Raw genomic sequence first — 17776 nt, 5'->3', positions numbered from 1 at the left:
ATTCCTGACCCAGAGATCAAACTTGGGTCTCCTGCAATGCAGGAAGATTCTTTACCGTCTGAGCCATCAGAGAAGCCCCAGCCAAGACACTGAAGCAACCTAAATGTCCACCAACAGAAGAATGGATAAAGAAGATGTGTAACATATATGCAATAGAATATTACTCAGCCATTAAAAAGAATGAAATAATACCATTTGTAGCAACATGGATAGAGATTATCATACTAAGTGAAGTAAATCAGATAAAGCAAATATCACAAGATAATACTTGTATGTGGAATCTAAAAAATATGATACAAATGAACTTATTTACAAAACAAAAACAGACTCACAGACATAGAAAACAAACTTATGGTTTACAAGGGGCTTGCAAGTGGCACTAGTGGTAAAGAACCTGCCAGTCAATGCAGGAGACATAAGAGATGCAGGTTTGATCCCTCGGTCCAGAAGATCCTCTGGAGGAGAGCATGACAACCGACTCCAGTATTCATGGACAGAGGAGCCTGGCGGTCTATAGTCCATGGGTTTGCAGACTCAGACATGACTGAAGCAATTAGCATTCATGGTTTACCAAGGAGAAAGATGGTAGAGGGGATAAACTGGGAGTTTGAGATTGACATATACAGACTACCATATTTAAAACAGATAACCAACAAGGACCTACTAAATAGCATAGGGAACCCTGCTCAATATTGTTTAATAACCTAAATAGGAAAAGATTTTTAAAAGGATAGATATATGTAAAATAAACTGATTTTGCCACTGAGCCCAGGCTGGTAACAGCTTATCATGCCTTTCAACCAAAAGAAAGTTCAGATGGAAAGGAGAGAGAGAGAGAAATAAAGTGGAACAAATGGCTAATGATGATATGCTAAAAAATGAAGTCCAGAAAGAAAATATAAATATATATAGATACTTAATTTTTAGAATTAAAAATTCTTCTAGAAGATAACATAAAATATTTCTATGACTTTGTCATAGGAAGATGTCCAAAACAGGATTCACAATGTATTACTCATAAAGGAAAATACTGATATACTGGACCACGTCTGTTTATTGAAAGGTACCATTAAAACAATCTGATAAAGGTATCTATAAAAATACCTGCAGCAATTTCATACTTAGTGGTGATTTATTAAACATTTTCCAAATGAGGTGGGAAAATAATTACTGCTATCAGCACTTCTTTTCAAGTTGAAGTCTTAGCTAGTACACTAAGAAAAGAATAAAATAAGATGCATAAGAATTGGAAAGAAAGAAATAAAACTGTCATCATTTTCAGATAATATGAGTGTATACATAGAAAATCCAAAGTAATTTACAGATCAAAATAAGTGAATTTAGCAATCTAAATCTCTAAATATGAGATCAATATACAAAATCAACTTCATTTCTACATATCGTCAAAAACAAAATGAAAGTTTTAAAGATAACATTTACAACAGTTTCAAAACATTCTAACTGCCTAATGATAACTTTAACTAAAGATATGTAATCTCCTCACACTGAAAACTATAAACATTACTTCAAGAAATTTTAAAAGATTCAGGACTTTCCTGGAGGTACAATGGGCAAGAATCTGCCTGTGACTGCAAGGGATACAGTTTCAATCCCTGATTCAGGAAGATTCTACATGCTGAGGAGCAACTAAAGTCAGGGCACCACAACTTCTGAGCCTGTGCACCACAGCTACTAAAGCCTGCGCTCTCTAGGGCCTGTGAGCCATAATTACTGAGCCCATGAGCCCCGGCTACTGAAGCCTATGTGCCCAGAACCCATGCCCTGAAACAAGAGAAGCCACTGCGACGAGAAGCCAGTGCCCCACAATGAAGAGTAGCCCCTGCTCACTGCAATTAGAGAAAGCCCAGAAGATCCAGCACAGCCAAATAAATAAAAAGAATAAATTTTGTTAATGTAAAGGTAACTTTTAAAAAGATATTTTAAAAGATTAAATGGAGAGATATTCTCTGTTCATGAGTTGGAAGACTCAATATTTCTCATTATTGTAAAGATGTCAGTTACGTCCAAATTAATCTATACAGATCATACAATATGATCCCAACTATGGTTTTTTTTGGTTTGTTTTCTTGTTTGCTTTTACAAAAACTAATAAGTTGATTCTAAAACTTATGGAAATGCAAAAGGCCAACAAAAACTGAGGCAATCTTTAAATAGAAAGGAGCTAAAGGCCTTATACTGTATATATCAAGACCTACCATACAGGTATAATAACATAAGTAAGCTAAGTAAATGTAAGTAAACCTTAAAAGTAATGTTTTTAAAAAATTAAAAAATAAAACTACTGTAGCAGAAAACAATTTTCATTACACAATCCAAGGAAAAATTCTGCCTTAGATTGATTATCAGGAAAAAGTGAATCCCTTCAAGCTGAGGAACTAAGACATTTTCTTTTATCAAAGGATTAATATTATAGTTTTGCTTTGCTTACCATTTTACTATCCCTTCTAAGAAATATAAGCATGTTTAGTGCTCAAGAGTAACAAGGAACTAATCACAAGTGTTTCAAAACATATTTCTTGGTTTTCTTTAATATAAGTTTTATTTGTTAAGCATTAAGTACATATTTCAAATTATTTTGAAGTATTAAATAAATAAATTACAAACTTGTGTCTTCAATGATTTAAAACCATTCTCCCTCTTTATTTGCCAAAAAGCCAAGAGAAATCGCAAATTTCAAGCCCAAAGCCAGAACTTGGCTAGATCAAAATTATTTTGACCACTCTTGACAAATCAGAGAATTCTACCTGATCAAGCTCTTTCCCAGTTTTCCTAAGATTCTGTAGTTGGTAGACTTCTAAAATTCTTCCATCATCCTGACAGCACAAATCAATGATGACACAGCCCTGGTCCTCAAAGGCATTGATTTGGTGAAAAGTAATAAAAGGTTTACTGAAGTACATTCCTGGAAGAAGCTGCAGGAACACAGACAATGAGAAAGAGATATTTTATTTCCTTTAGGGTACGGATCCACAAAGTTCAAATTAAGATTTCTCTCCCTTTAAGTAATAGGCCTGGTAGGTATAAAAACCAGAATTTGGAATGTAGTAGCAAATATGTTTTGATTTAAAATCATCTCATCTCATATTAATCAATAAACTGAGGCTATTTTGATATAGATCAATCAACTGATTTAACTAACTTCAAAGTTCTCATGAAATATGGCCCAATATTTTGAAGAAAAAATAAATCCTAAACTCTTTAGTACATGGTTAAATAGAAAATACTTCTATTGAAAAGTTTATGATAAATTAAGTGACTAATTCTCTGGAAAATGCTCTCATTACTAAAACGGGATTTTTTTGGTAATGAAATTATATGCGGGACTACAGTAAATTTGGGATACTATTTCTTTAAGGGGTTAAAAAGTAGACAAATATAATAATGCTATTTATCAGGCATCTATAGAAAGATATTTAGCCGATACACTTTGGACTTTGGTGATATTATCATACTTGTATATCAAAATGTCATAAAAGCAACTAATAAAAATATAATAGCAAAAGTTACAGAAGATGTCTGCATGAACAATATTCTCTTTGGCAAATATTATTATACAGAAAAATCCATGCTAACATGCTAAGAGGATTTCCTAGACGTCATTTTTATTGTCAATTCATTTTGTAATTGAATCAGATAATTTAAAGGATAAAACCATTTCCTATAATTTTCTGATATGCAAAATTCACTGTATTAATTAAAAATAAATCGCTAGCCCTCCTTATGGAAGAAGACAATATCCTTTAATTAAGAGTGGCTTATGTAAAAAATACCCAACAAGGCAAAAATCAGTGATATGGAAATTAGCCTTCACGTCTAATCATTCACAGTCAAAATTCTCTACCTGACCAGTATGCTTATCCACCACATGAAACCGTGTATTATACTGGGGTTCCCAGCTTATTCCATCTGAAAAGGGCTTTCCTCGAATTTTAGAAGAGATGATTCTCCACAAATTCATCTTTAGAGGCTGTTCAATGAAGATGATGTAGTTCCTTGTCATTCCTAAAATGGTTCAAGTAAATAATAAAATGTTATTTGGCAAAATAGAGATGTCTGAAATGCAACAGTTATGGGGACTTGTCAGAATAGTTGGACATATTACTGCTGACCTAAACAAATGCCAATCAGAAATAATTCTTCATCATTTCTCAGCTTTGCTATATATATTTTCTGTTCCTACATAAAAACAGGAATTTTTATACACAATGGAGTATTACTCAGCCATTAAAAAGAATACATTTGAATCAGTTTTAATGAGGTGGATGAAACTGGAGCCTATTATATAGAGTGAAGTAACCCAGAAAGAAAAACACCAATACAGTATACTAACGCATATATATGGAATTTAGAAAGACGGTAACGATAACCCTGATGTGAGATAGCAAAAGAGACACAGATGTATAGAACAGTCTTTCGGACTCTGGGAGAAGGAGAGGGGTTGATTTGGGAGAATGGCATTGAAACATGTATAATATCATATATGAAACTAATCGCCAGTCCAGGTTCGATGTATGATACAGGATGCTTAGGGCTGGTGCACTGGGATGACCCAGAGGGATGGTATGGGGAGGGAGGTGGGAGGGGGGTTCAGGATGGGGAACACGTGTATACCCGTGTCCATTTTTTATGGTTAAATTCTTTATTTTTTAATTAAGATTTTATTTTTTGGAGCAATTTTAGGCTCAAACCAAAACCAAGGGGAAAGTACAAAGAATTCCCATATACCGCAGATTCATGTTGATGTATGACAAAACCAATACAATATTGTAAAGTAATTAACCTCCAATTAAAAAATAAATAAATTTTTAAAAAGGAAGAAAAAAAAAGAAATAAAGTCATAGGTCCCAGAAAAAAAAAAAAAACAGGAACTTCTTAGAATAGCTTGGGTTGAATGCCCTCAACTTGCATATTTTAATCTTTTTTTTTCTTCCTTTTCAAATTGTTTTGGTTTAGGAAGCATTATATTAAATTGTCATTTATGATCTAGAGCTTCATTCCTTAATCCTTTTGCTATTTACACCGGAGGTAAGGATCCAGGAGCAGATTGGCTATAATAGTTAACAATGCAAAAAATAAACATTCTGTAAAAAAGCTGAAGCAATCTAAGTGGAATATGAATTTCCCTCCCCAAAAATATTAACATGATTATTATTTGTGGTCTTTAAAATCACCTAAAATACTGAATTCTGTCCATTTTTTATGGTTAATTCTTTTTTTTTTATTAAGATTTTATTTTTTGGAGCAATTTTAGGCTCAAAACAAAACCAAGGGGAAAGTACAGAGAATTCCCATATACCACCATCCCCATACACTCGAAGCTCCCACTTTACCAATTTCCTCCACCAGAGTGGTCCATTTATGATAGCTGATGCATCTACATTGACACATCATAATCACCCAAAGCCCATAGCTTCTATTGTGGAAACATGCATAAAGGTATATTTTTCCTTTGTATTTATTCAATGACAAACAACACAATACAGAACAAACCAAAGAGATAATTTCTATGACTAGGGGTTATTCATTGTTTCATCCTGGAGCAGGGGGCTGGAGGGAGAGGCTGTTCTTCATAGAGAACTTAAGTGGAATTATAGTTGGGTGACTAAATCTCAGCCTATTTCTCCCTGACTCAATGTGCTGGGAAGGAACTGATAACTTCCTAAACTGACAGCTGTTTCCTAGAGCAGTCAATTAATGAAAAACTTGTTAACAACTTTTTCATAACTGCTTGTATTAAAATATCTCTTCCATCAGTCAGTTGGCTAGGGTAAGCGATCCATGACTAAACAGAATGAACTTAATTCACATCAAAACACAACCTTGGTCTCTTACCACCATACTCTGATAAACTATATTAACACACTATTTTCCAAAAGTAGTTCCCCTGCAACAGTGACATTAAGGCAGGTCCCATCAAATTTTGCCTTATTTATGAGCTCACCAAAGCTGTGGTAGTAAGAAGGTCTCATCCCCTCCTCAGAAGCAATAGAACATATCACCTGGGCTCCATGGATTGTCTCCCCAAGGTCAGATTTTTCTGGAGGAACCCGAATAACATTATAGCAGGAACCTGGAACATGGAAAGTCCTATCTTAACTGTTTTACATACATTTGAAGAATAAAAGATAGCCCTTGTATTTGTAGACTAGGCAAAAGCAATTAAAAGATTTATGCAATATGTATGACACATATATTTCATAAGGGGTTATTTCAAAGACATGGATATAAAAAATATATTAACTTTATAAACAGTATTAGCTAAGGTTTTGAAACATACACAAAGTAACCAACCAACAGCTATTGTATTTTAATATTCACAAACGGTTCCCTTCTAGCTCTCTGAAGATGAACTCAATCCCAGCTTCACAGGAAAAGATAGGATAGCAGCCAGGAATATCTTCAAATTCTATTTGTCCATCTCCCCACTCCCCAGTTCCAAAAACTACAGTCTCCATTTGTACTTATGTCCAACTTCTTCCTTTCAGTCTTCTAGACGCTTGGGGTCACTTTGGGTCCCCTCTCCTCCCATCTTATCAACATTCACCCATGCAATTATTCATCTGACTATTATTACTTCCTCAATAATCAACTCAGGTACCCACTCCTTAAGCAGACTTTCCCATCCAAAGATATTTGTTGCCCCTCCTTTATGCTCTGATTATATTCTACACTGTCATAGTACTTATCTCATTTACTATAATTCTCTGTGTATTTATCTGTTTCCTAGTAGACTAGGCTCTTCTGGAGCAGGAACTATGTCTGACACATCTTGGCATCCTCAGTACCAAACACTGACCTGTAGGTAAACTATAAAAAACTATTGTTGGATTGACTAAGAACATATGTTTGTTAAATAACTCAGTGAATGAACAAATACTGAGATCATATTGAATTATCTTTCTGGTGTTAGAAGTGCCAACGTAGGTCCTGAAGAACCTGTAACTTATAGAATTTCACAATCTCTTCACCTCTTTTGGAACAGGATAACCATCCGGTTCCCTACTCATTTATCAGCAGCTCCTTGAGAGATAAGTCACTTCAGTCATGTCTGACTCTTTGCAACCCTATGAACCATAGCCCACCAGGTTACTCTGTCCATGGGATTTTCTAGGCAAGAATACTGGGGTGGGTTGCCATTTCCTCCTCTAGGAGATCTTCCTGACCCAGGGATCCAATCTGCATCTCTTAAGTCTCCTGCATTGGCAGGAGGCTTCTTTACTGCTAGCACCACCTGGGAAGCCCTGACTGAGTGTCAACTATACTCCAGGCACTCTTCTAAGAGTGCTCTCCTAAGTAGCATATTCCAGACACTTGTGTACAGCAAAATAGTGTACAAAATAGACAAAAGGCTCTTCTTTTATAAAACTCAAATTTTAAAAAAATCAAACAATAAGTAAAAATATAATGCATCAGATGAGAACTATAATAAGGAATAAACAAGGGAATGGGAATTTGAAGTGAGTGTGTAAGGATGTGGGCTGCTACTATTTGCAACTTAAATTATGGTCATCTGGGAAGGCTTCACTACGAAGGTGGCATTTGAGTCAAGACCTGAAGGGAGTGAGGAAGAGAGCTTTGAGGATATCTGGGAGAAATGCATTTCAGGTGATGAAAGTGAAAGTAGCTCAGCTGTGTCCAACTCTTTGCGATCCCATGGTCTATACAGTCCATGGAATTCTCCAGGCCAGAACAGTGGAGTGGGTAGCCTTTCCCTTCTCCAGGGGATCTTCCCAACCCAGGGATCAAACCCAGGTCTCCTGCATTGCAGGCGGATTCTTTACCAGCTGAGCCACAAGGGAAGCCCAAAAATACTGGAGTGGGTAGCCTATCCCTTCTCCAGGGGACCTTCCTGACCCAGGAATCCAACTGGGGTCTCCTGCATGGCAGGCAGATTCTTTACCAACTGATCTATGAGGTGAGAAGAGCAAATGCAAAGATTCTCAGCCAAGAATAAGTTTGGAGTATTCAAATAACTGCAGTGAGGGCAGTGTTGCCCTGCCCATAGGAAGCAGAGAGAAAATTCTAGATGAGGTGGGGTAGGTTAAAGGGATAACTGGCTGATATACTGAGAATAAACTGAAGTCAGGTAAAGGGAGAAGCAAGGAGACTGGTTAAGAAGCTATTACAATAATCCAAGTGAGAAAGAATGGTGGCCCAAACCAGAGTGGGGGCAGTGGAGGTGATATGACATAGCTGGATTTTTGATATATTTTGAAGGCATTGCTGAAGTTACTTTTTGACCCATTAGATGTGGATGTGAGAGAGGAATAAAACATGATTCCAAGGTTATCATCTTAAGCAAGTAGAATGACAGAGTTACCGGAAACTGAGATGGGGAAGATTTTAGGCAGAGAAATTTAGGGAGAAAGATCAAAAGTTTGGGTTTTAAAAAATTGATTTTGTAACCTCTATTAGACATCCTAGTAAAAACACTGAGTAAGCAACTAGTGTGGAGGTCTAGGTTAGGATACTATACGTTTTGAGAAACAATTATAAATAAAACATCATGCTTTATACAGTGATGAGTTATAAAAGAAATGAAAGATAAACTCCACAGTTCCAATACTACCATCTCCATCTCCATCTACGGTAAGCATCTATCTAAGAGATTGCATTATTTTAAATTAGTACTTAAAACTACCTAGATTAAATGTTTAGAGGATTTCTGTTACTTTTAGAAGGGCTTTTTAAAAATATCTGGAAAAGTGAAAAAATTAAAAGCTTTTTATTTTGTAAAGGTAGAAATTACTAGCAAGCACTGTATTTACCAAAAAAAAAAAAAAAAAAAAAATCACTAAATGTCCCCCAAACACATATTGTTTAGTTGAGCTCTCTGCAGCTACACATACATTTGTGTTCTAGTTCAAAAACTCCTCACTGAACCAAATAATCAAGTAAGAAAAAAGAAGTAAATCCAGTTTTACTTGAGATTAGAGTATCAAGAGAAGAATTTCCTATCTCAGCAATTGGATTAAATGACGATTACTCAATTTACTAAATTTGAACACTACAAGTTGATGAACTGTCCTAACTGTAGGTCTTCAAGGTATGTACAAGGCAGACAGACACCCAGGAAACACACAGGAGAGGACTGAATGCCCAGAGAAATGATTTGCTCAATACTTTGTGTCTAACTCTGGGAGACACCTCAGGACTTTGCATAAACATCAAATTGAGGCAAAATAACAAGTACAACTCATAATGACTGGTGCAAGGTTTCTCAGAGACTCATAGGCCCTTTGCACCAAAATCACCTGGAGATCTTGTTAAAATGCATCAAGATAAGGAGTAAAGGGTTGGTTACAATGCAGATTCTTAGCCCCTTTTCAAGTATGCTGAACCAGAATATCTGAAGATGAAGCCCACTGAATGCTAGAAAGCATTCCAGATGGCTTTGGGGTGTTCTAAAGGCTAAGAATCACTGATCTAATGAGGATTTATTTTAGAAAAATAAATAAAAATGGTTAAACAGTATTTCTTATATTATGGACTATATACAAAGTTATCTATAACTCTTGGCAACTCCACAGACTATAGCCCACCAGCCTCCTCTCTGTCCATGAAATTCTTCAGGTAAGAACACTGGAGTGGGCTGTTGCTGTTGTTCAGTCACTAAGTCGTGTCCAGCTCTTTGCTACATGGACTACAGCACACCAGGCTTCCTTGTCCTTAACTATCTCCTGGAGTTTGCTCAAACTCATGTCCATTGAGTCGGTGATGCCATCCAATCATTTCACCCTCTGTTTCCCCCTTCTCCTCCTGCCCTCAATCTTTCCCAGGATCAGGGTCTTTTCAAATGAGTCAGCTCTTTGCATCAGGTGGCCAAAGTTCTGGAGCTTCATCTTCAGCATCAGCCATTCAAATGAATAGGATTTATTTCCTTTAGGAGTGACTGGTTTGATCTCCTGCTGCCCAAGACTCTCAAGAGTCTTCTCCAGTACCAAAATTTGAAAGCATCAATTCTTTGGCACTCAGCCTTCTTCATGGTCCAACTCTTACATCTGTATCTGATGGATGGAATGGGTAGCCATTCTCTTCTCCAGGGGATCTTCCCAACCCAGGGACTGAACCTGGGTCTCCTGCAGTGCAAGCAGATTCTTTACTGTCTGAGCCACCAGGGAAGCCTCGCTTGGTTATTAGAGTTAACTTTTAAAGAAATGAATTTTTAATGATCAAAAAAATTGAATGGAAAAAAAAAAAAAAAGCTGAGTCAGTTTACCCACTTGCTTAAAGATTTTACCTAAAAAGATGTTTGATGTTTCCTATAACAGATTTGAAGAATACATCCCTACCTGAGGTCAGGTAACAAAGAGCAGAGATGGCTGGATGATGAAGTTTCCAGGGTACCCTGTATCTTCTTGAGCCAGTAAAAAAAAACAAACCTGAAGTCTCCATGTTCACATATACTTATATGTGTAAATATGGAGAGGTAGAGATGAACAACCCAAAAAGCCAATTCCTTACATTAACCTATTCAAAAGTTAACCTATACAAAGGATTCATAGGTTATAAATGATAGATTGACAGCTAAGATAAACAGTCAGAAACTTCTAATACTTGTACTTACACATTCCTTTCCAAACAGAGGGAGATGCATATTCGAGTATATGATAATGAATTTGCATGCCCTGAGAGAATCCTCTGCACTCAGTGATATATAATTATTAAGATGGTCTAACAAAATGACTAATAGCAAGCTTTTTCTCTGTTATTCAGGCTTGCTGCCAAGCCTGGTATTAGACACTTGAGGCTTGCTTAAGCAAGCATCTTAAATCTTCTCAAGGTTCACTGCCCTCATCTATAAAATGGGAGTAATAATACCTTTCTTAATGCCATCAATGGACCTAGAGATTATCAAACTAAGCGAAGTAAGACAGAGAAAGACAAATATCATATGATATCATTTGTATGGGAATCTAAAATATGATACAAATGAACTTATTTACAAAACAGAAATAGACTCAGACATTGAAAACAAACTTATGGTTGCCAAAGGGGAAATGGGTGGGGAATAAATTAGGAGTATGGGATTAGCAAATACAAACTGTATATAAAATAGATACACAACAAGGTCCTGCTGTATAGCACAGGGAACTATATTCAATATCTTGCAGTAAACCATAATGGAAAAGAATGTGGGAAACTAACACAACGTTGTCAATCAACTATACCTCAATTAAAAAAATAAAAATAACTGTACCTTTCTCAGAGATTTGTTATAGGATTAAATGAGAAACTATAAGGGAAAAAGTGGTTAACACCAGCACACACTAGTTACTCTATAAATGTTAGCTATCATTATTAGCCATTAGAACCTTCTGAAACAGACTAACAGACAGCTAGGAAAGTACACAGATGAACAGGAAGGGGATGTGATGTAAGTAGCTGCAAATGCAACCAAACTTTAACCTTAACTTACTTTGTAGGGTATTACTCCCATGGTAAAAATAAATTCCTCTCTATGTAACCTACAGTGTACCTTCTCTTTATCTCTTTGCTGTACCATTCTAAATTTCTTATAGTATGGTACCTCTTAAAAATTCAAGTTTGAGAAATACATACTGAAAATCCCTACAATGCATGTGAGCCAAAAAGCATAATGGAACATAAAAATGTGAGTCATGATGAAAAGATCAAATAGAAAATCAGCTTCTAAGTATATACACAAAAAGACCACAGAACATAATAATAAATTACATATTTTAAGTACAGAAATTCAATTTCAGAGATTTCTTTCTGAAATTTTCAAATGAGTTTCATATAAGTTAACATCTTAGCCGTAATGGAAATCTGGGAAGACAGTTAACTCCCAATTATTTTTTCAAAGACTCCCACCCCGATGTTACCATGTTTCCCATAGGAGTTCCCCATGTTGTATGTTGTTCCATCTGGATCATAATGAGGATGTGCAGTTGCTCCGTTCACAGCGATAAATTTTCTCCAGTTAACCTGAAAATTTAAGACCATTCAGAGACTTAAATTACATAGCTAGGTCTCTATTTAGATGCATAGACAGTAGTGATGTATCAAATACTTTTAAAATAAGATATAAAAATTATAGTTTAAGCCCTGATGTCTCACTTCTGTGAAATCAAAATTATTTTTCCTACTAAAGAAAAAGAAACTAAGAACAAACAACAAGAAAACCAAACAAAATCCCTCCTACCACCACCACCAAGAAATGCACAAAAATGATTATCCAGATCACAAGAAAGTTCAAAAGGATAAGGATTAAAATTCTGGCCCCAAATTTTATTTTGCTTTAAATTAATGTATAACATGAAGGCAGTATGTGTTAGTTGCTCAGTCGTGTCTGACTCTTTGCAACCCCATGGACTGTAGCCCACCAGGCTCCTCTGTCCATGGAATTTTTCAGGCAAGAATACTGGAGTGGGTTGCCATTTCCTTCTCCAGGGCAGTATGGATCTAGGTAATCGCCAGTCCAATTCTACCTATAGCTAAGCAGAAAATGAAACGACAAAAATAAATCTGTACTATGCTATGTCTCCTTTGCCTAGCCTTCAGACAGTTGGACTAAGGAAGAAATCTAGAATTATATTTAAGGACAACCAACACCGCAGGCCATTCTAATGATGACAGAGGGTACATAATGACCTGAATCAGTGGGTAACTTTGATTTTGTTTAAGAATACAATTTTTTCTTCTGATAATAACTACTCTAAAAAGTATTTGAATGGAGAGAAATTTTAGGGTCTATTATATTTTAACCTATATTTTACCTTTTCTGTTTTTTCCAGGGTTTCAATGTCCACTTTATTCATAAAGTTGGTTTCCGTACTAAGGTAGTAATCACCCTTGTACTGCACAAAGTTGACATTGGTGTTGTCAGTAATTGCTGAAATCAAACCCCAAAGTTATTTAAACACCACAGCTTACTACTATGGCAGATCCTAAAGCACACAATCAAGGGAGAAAGCAGTTGAAACATCCTCTCATATCAAAATAAATATCAAGATCCATACTTATAAAAAAAGATTGACATATGTCATAATAATTTAAAGAATCATCCCTGTTACCTGAAAATTCTGGGCATAATAAAGGGTGCTTACCAGGCTTTTCAAATTTTGACATGAAACGTTCAAAAACATTCTTGCATGGGTCAGGGAGAGCCAGTGTACCAAATTCTGAGATCACAATTCGATCACGATCACTGTTGGCCTTATATGCATCACTCTGTAGAAACTTGCTCCTATATGTCACTGTGCCCTTCTCCATCTTGAACTGGTGAAGTAAAGCCATTCCATCAAACCAGTGATTGTACCTTGGTAGGAGCAAAAATAGAAAAGTATTAGGAAGAAAAACATGGGGTCAAAAAGAGCGATTTCAAACATAGAGATAAGGGAGGGGTTATCTCTGTGGGATGGGTTCCTAGCACAACCTGATTAGTTGAAGAACTGGAAATGGAGGGATGACAGATTTTGAGTATATCCAGAGTACAACAATGAAAGACCAACTTGCATTCTCTTGATCCTAACCCCTTATCACTAACCTCGTACATCAGAGGGCTGCAGGAAAACCCTAAGCTGTTGACTTCTAAGATAATTGTATCTTTACCCTATAGCCAAGATAATAGCATATGGAATGCTTGATATTTCTCAAATTAAAATGGATTCCAAAACTTTTAGACATACTTATCTTCATATCTTTTATGTATTATACTTTCTGTTTATTTAAATTTTTTGTCAAATTTATCAAAACTATGCTAAAGTAAGCAAATAAGATGAATGTCCTTAGTGGATAATCATTTTTGTCCATATTTCAGTTCAGTTCAGTTCAGTCGCTCAGTTGTGTCCAACTCTTTGCGACCCCATGAATCGCAGCATGCCAGGCCTCCCTGTCCATCACCAACTCCCAGAGTTCACTCAGATTCACGTCCATCAAGTCAGTGATGCCATCCAGCCATCTCATCCTCGGTCGTCCCCTTCTCCTCCTGCCCCCAATCCCTCCCAGCATCAAAGTCTTTTCCAATGAGTCAACTCTTCGCATGAGGTGGCCAAAGTACTGGAGTTTCAGCTTTAGCAGCATTCCTTCCAAAGAACACCAAGGGCTGATCTCCTTCAGAATGGACTGGTTGGATCTCCTTGCAGTCCAAGGGACTCTCAAGAGTCTTCTCCATATTATCACACTACAAATGATGTATCTAAATGATGGAACATTAAAATACTGTAAGGAAAATTTTTCACTTTACTTTTTGAAGGGTTTAACATTAGTCTTTTCTCTCGTATGCTTGACCAATTGAATGTTTAATGTCTTCAGCATGTAAAAGGAAGCAAAAATGCTTGGTCTTATCTTAAAGGCTTGTCTTAAAAGGTTATTGTCTTGAAAGCAGGGATGCAAGTAGATATATGTACACCCATCTTATAGCAGCATTATTTACAATAACCAAAAGGTAGAAACAACCTAAGCATCCATCAGCTGAAGAATAGGATAAACAAAATTTAACATATAATGGAATATTATTCAGCCTTAAAAAGGAGAGAAATTCTGTCACATGCTATAACATGGTGAAATAAGCCAGTCACAAAAAGACAAATACTATACAATAGCACTTAAATGATATATCTAAAGTCATCAAACTCATAGAAACATGAAGTAGAATGGTGATTACCAGGGGCTCAGCAGAGGGGGAAATAGGGAGCTATTGTTTAATGAGTATAGAGTTTCAGTTTTTCAAGATGAAAAAGTTCTGAAGATCTGTTTCACAACACTAACCTGTACATTTAAATATGGCTGAGATAGTAAATTTTATTTTTCATCACAAATTGTGTTAAACTGCAAGAAATAAGAAAGTTTTTATAAAATGCCCTCTTTACATATTGATTTAAGATGCCATCTTTATCATAAACTCAATTTCTGTAAGTTCTTGGCTCCATTTCTGGGTTTTCTATTCTATATAACTTGCCCATTTGTCCATTAATATATTGGTATCATAATATTTTAATTACATTTCAATATTTAATTAAAATAATATAAAATTATATTTTAACATCTGATAAGGCTAGTCTCCAGTCCATGGGGCTGCAAAGTGTCAGACATGACTGAGTGACCAGACAATAACAACAAGGCTAGTCTCCACCCCTCAGACAATTTTCTTTTTTAGTGTTTTCTTGACTACTCTTGTATATTTATTTTTCCACATGAACCTTCATATTCATTCATCTAATTTCCTTTAAAAATTAGAATTTTTATTAAGGTTGTATTAAATTTAAAAATTGACTTAGGGAGAACTGACATCTTTATGATATTGAACTATCCATCCTACTCAAAGAACAGAGGATCCAAGAGAACAAGATGGTGGAGGAGTAGGTGGATGTGGAGTACATCTCTCCATGGAACATCAGGAATATACCTTCAGACACAGAAGCGCATGCAGAATGCAGAACACCAGCTGAGAGCAGACAGGAATACCTGACCAGAGGCGAAGAATGTATAGAATCACCCAAAACTCAGCAGGACAAGGAACTAGGGGGGAAAGCAGGAGTGTTAGTAGGACTGGATCTGCCCTCAGTGGGTGGGAGAACTGAAGCAGGGGCCCAATCCCCACATCAAGGCGATTGTCTGAGTCAGAGGAGAAACATTTAAGGCTGAGAGTGAAACAGCTGATCTGCAGCAGCCTAAATAGAATGAGGACCAGACAGTCTTTGCTGCAGCCATACATACCCTGGACAGGGACACAGGTCCCCTGGAAGGCACAGTGGTTGGGAGCTGGCGTTTGGGGACTGTGGAGCAATCCCAGGGCAAAGGCTGCTGTTGATTGCAGAAAGATGGATTGAGGGGATGTGAGGAAGGAGGTTATGGTGGGAAATGCCTGTGGAGGAAAGCCAGGCAGCCATGGAAGCAAGGCAATACCGCTGAGCCACGCATAGGGGGTGGAGCCATCACCATAGCCTCTCTCTCCCCACACACCAGCACCTGAACAATAGAGAGGCTGGCCCATAAAACGCCTGAGGCACTGAACTACAGAGCAGGACTCCACCCAGGATGTTCCTTTAAGTGACTGATGTACAGATCTACAGGGTAGGACCCCGCCTAAGGTGCCCCTTTAAGTGCCTGACATGCTGATCTACAGAGGAGGATCCCAGCCAGGAGGCACCTCCATGTGCCTGATGTGCTGAACAACAGAGAAGGACTCCAGGCAAGGGAGCCCTCAAAGTACCTGAACAGGCAGAGCTATGGAGAAAGACTAGCCAAACAGGCCTTCAATTGCCAGCTACAAGAGGCTGGAAAAAAGACTCTGAGAGGACCATAACTTCTGCAGCAAAGGCAGTCTGTCCTTGCATACTTGGCACTGCCAGGGTCCCTGCAAGCCAAGCAGTTGCGCCACCTTCACACTCAACTCTCACTGGGGCAGAGCTGCAACAAGCAAGACATATCTTGCATCTATGGGCACAGGTAGTGTCTGACTCTTTGCAACCCTGTAGACTGTGGCCTGCCAGGCTTCTCTGTCAGGGACAGAGGGTCTCCAGGCAAGAATACTGGAGCATATTGGCCAATACTGGTTGCCACACCCTTCTAGAGCACTATATTTCCTGCTGCCCTAGCCACCAACTCCCCTGAGAACCTGGTGCTGCCAGAACCCCTGTGACCCAAGCAGCTGCACCACATCCACCCCTGGCCCTCACAGGAGCAAACCCAGTCCTCTAGGGCAGCCTCAGGAGCAAATCCCAGTGGACAACCCACATGCAGAGGTGGAAATAAAACCACAATTGAAACCTAGGGGCAGAGTGGCTAAGGAAGAAGACACAAAGCCTTCCCACCAGCTGTACAAGCTGCAGATTAAATCCACAAGATCAACTAGCCAGACTCCGTGTCTATGAAATATATAAAAGGTCATTGAAAGTTCCCACAAAAGAAAATGTACTAGTTCTGATAGCTGTGGACACTGGAGGCAAGAACACACAGGAGTCGGGCCAGATTAGAATCTGAGCTGCCCCCACAGCAGGCCCAGAGATCAGCACAGTGTTGGAGGGCATCCTAGGGAGGTGAGGTGAACTGTGACTCCCAGTTAGGGAAAGGACTCTGACAGCAGTGATTCAAGAAAAACATTTATTATTCCTTGACTTTTCTGTAGATTCTTTGTATTTTTTCTTTTTTTTTTTTCCTTTTCCCCCCTCTGTTGTAGCTGTCAATTTTATTGGCACTATGAAATCTAATTAAGCTTTTGAGCTTTTCATTTTCCCCCTCAGTCACATTTTTTATTGTTGTTATAAACCTCTGCCTCTACGTTGGGCTTTTGCAGTTCTGTGGAGTTTCCCTTTTTTTTTCTCTCTCTCTTTCTTTAATTTTAATTTTTTAAACCTATTATTTTTTTACACTTATTCCTTTGTTTGCTTTTCCTACTGTTCTTTTCCCCTTGCAGTTAATCCTTAATGTATATAAATCTTCTTTATCTACCTCTGTTTAACTTTGCATCTATTCTTTCTTTCTTTGCTTTCCTCTCAACATATTTGTTAGTTTTTTTTCCTTGCTTTATTCCCCAATTGGCACCTTCTTTAGTTTTGCTTTCCAGTTTGTGCTTTGGTTAGTTTTGTTCTGGTAGATGTAATTTTTGGTTTCCTTTGTTCACCGAGTCAATCTATTGTACTTTACTTTTGTAGGACTGCTTGATTTTGCTTATGGGTGTATATGAATATGGGTATATTCAGTCACACTTTTTATTATTCTTATAAACCTCTGGCTCTATGTTGGGCTTTTGCAGTTCTGTGGAGTTTTCCATTTTTCTTTCTTCTTCCAT

The 17776-nt window shown here is 37.3% G+C and overlaps 1 protein-coding gene across 1 annotated transcript in view; it reads right to left on the bottom strand.

Moving 5' to 3' along the window:
- Positions 1-17776, bottom strand: part of BCO2 (beta-carotene oxygenase 2) — a 65998-nt gene that overhangs the window by 15486 nt on the left and 32736 nt on the right. Inside the window, exons 3-8 of the mRNA XM_052653165.1 lie at positions 13059-13303; positions 12762-12877; positions 11868-11970; positions 5963-6091; positions 3863-4023; positions 2766-2933 (exon numbers count right to left, since the gene is read on the bottom strand). Of these exons, the coding sequence (XP_052509125.1) occupies positions 2766-2933; positions 3863-4023; positions 5963-6091; positions 11868-11970; positions 12762-12877; positions 13059-13303 (922 nt within the window). The remainder of the gene's footprint in view (positions 1-2765; positions 2934-3862; positions 4024-5962; positions 6092-11867; positions 11971-12761; positions 12878-13058; positions 13304-17776) is intronic.

The sequence above is a fragment of the Budorcas taxicolor genome, chromosome 15, assembly GCF_023091745.1.
Source record: "Budorcas taxicolor isolate Tak-1 chromosome 15, Takin1.1, whole genome shotgun sequence".
In the NCBI taxonomy this organism is placed as follows: domain Eukaryota; kingdom Metazoa; phylum Chordata; class Mammalia; order Artiodactyla; family Bovidae; genus Budorcas; species Budorcas taxicolor.
The sequence above is the reverse complement of the archived record's forward strand: the minus strand, read 5'-3'. Positions and strand labels throughout refer to the sequence as shown.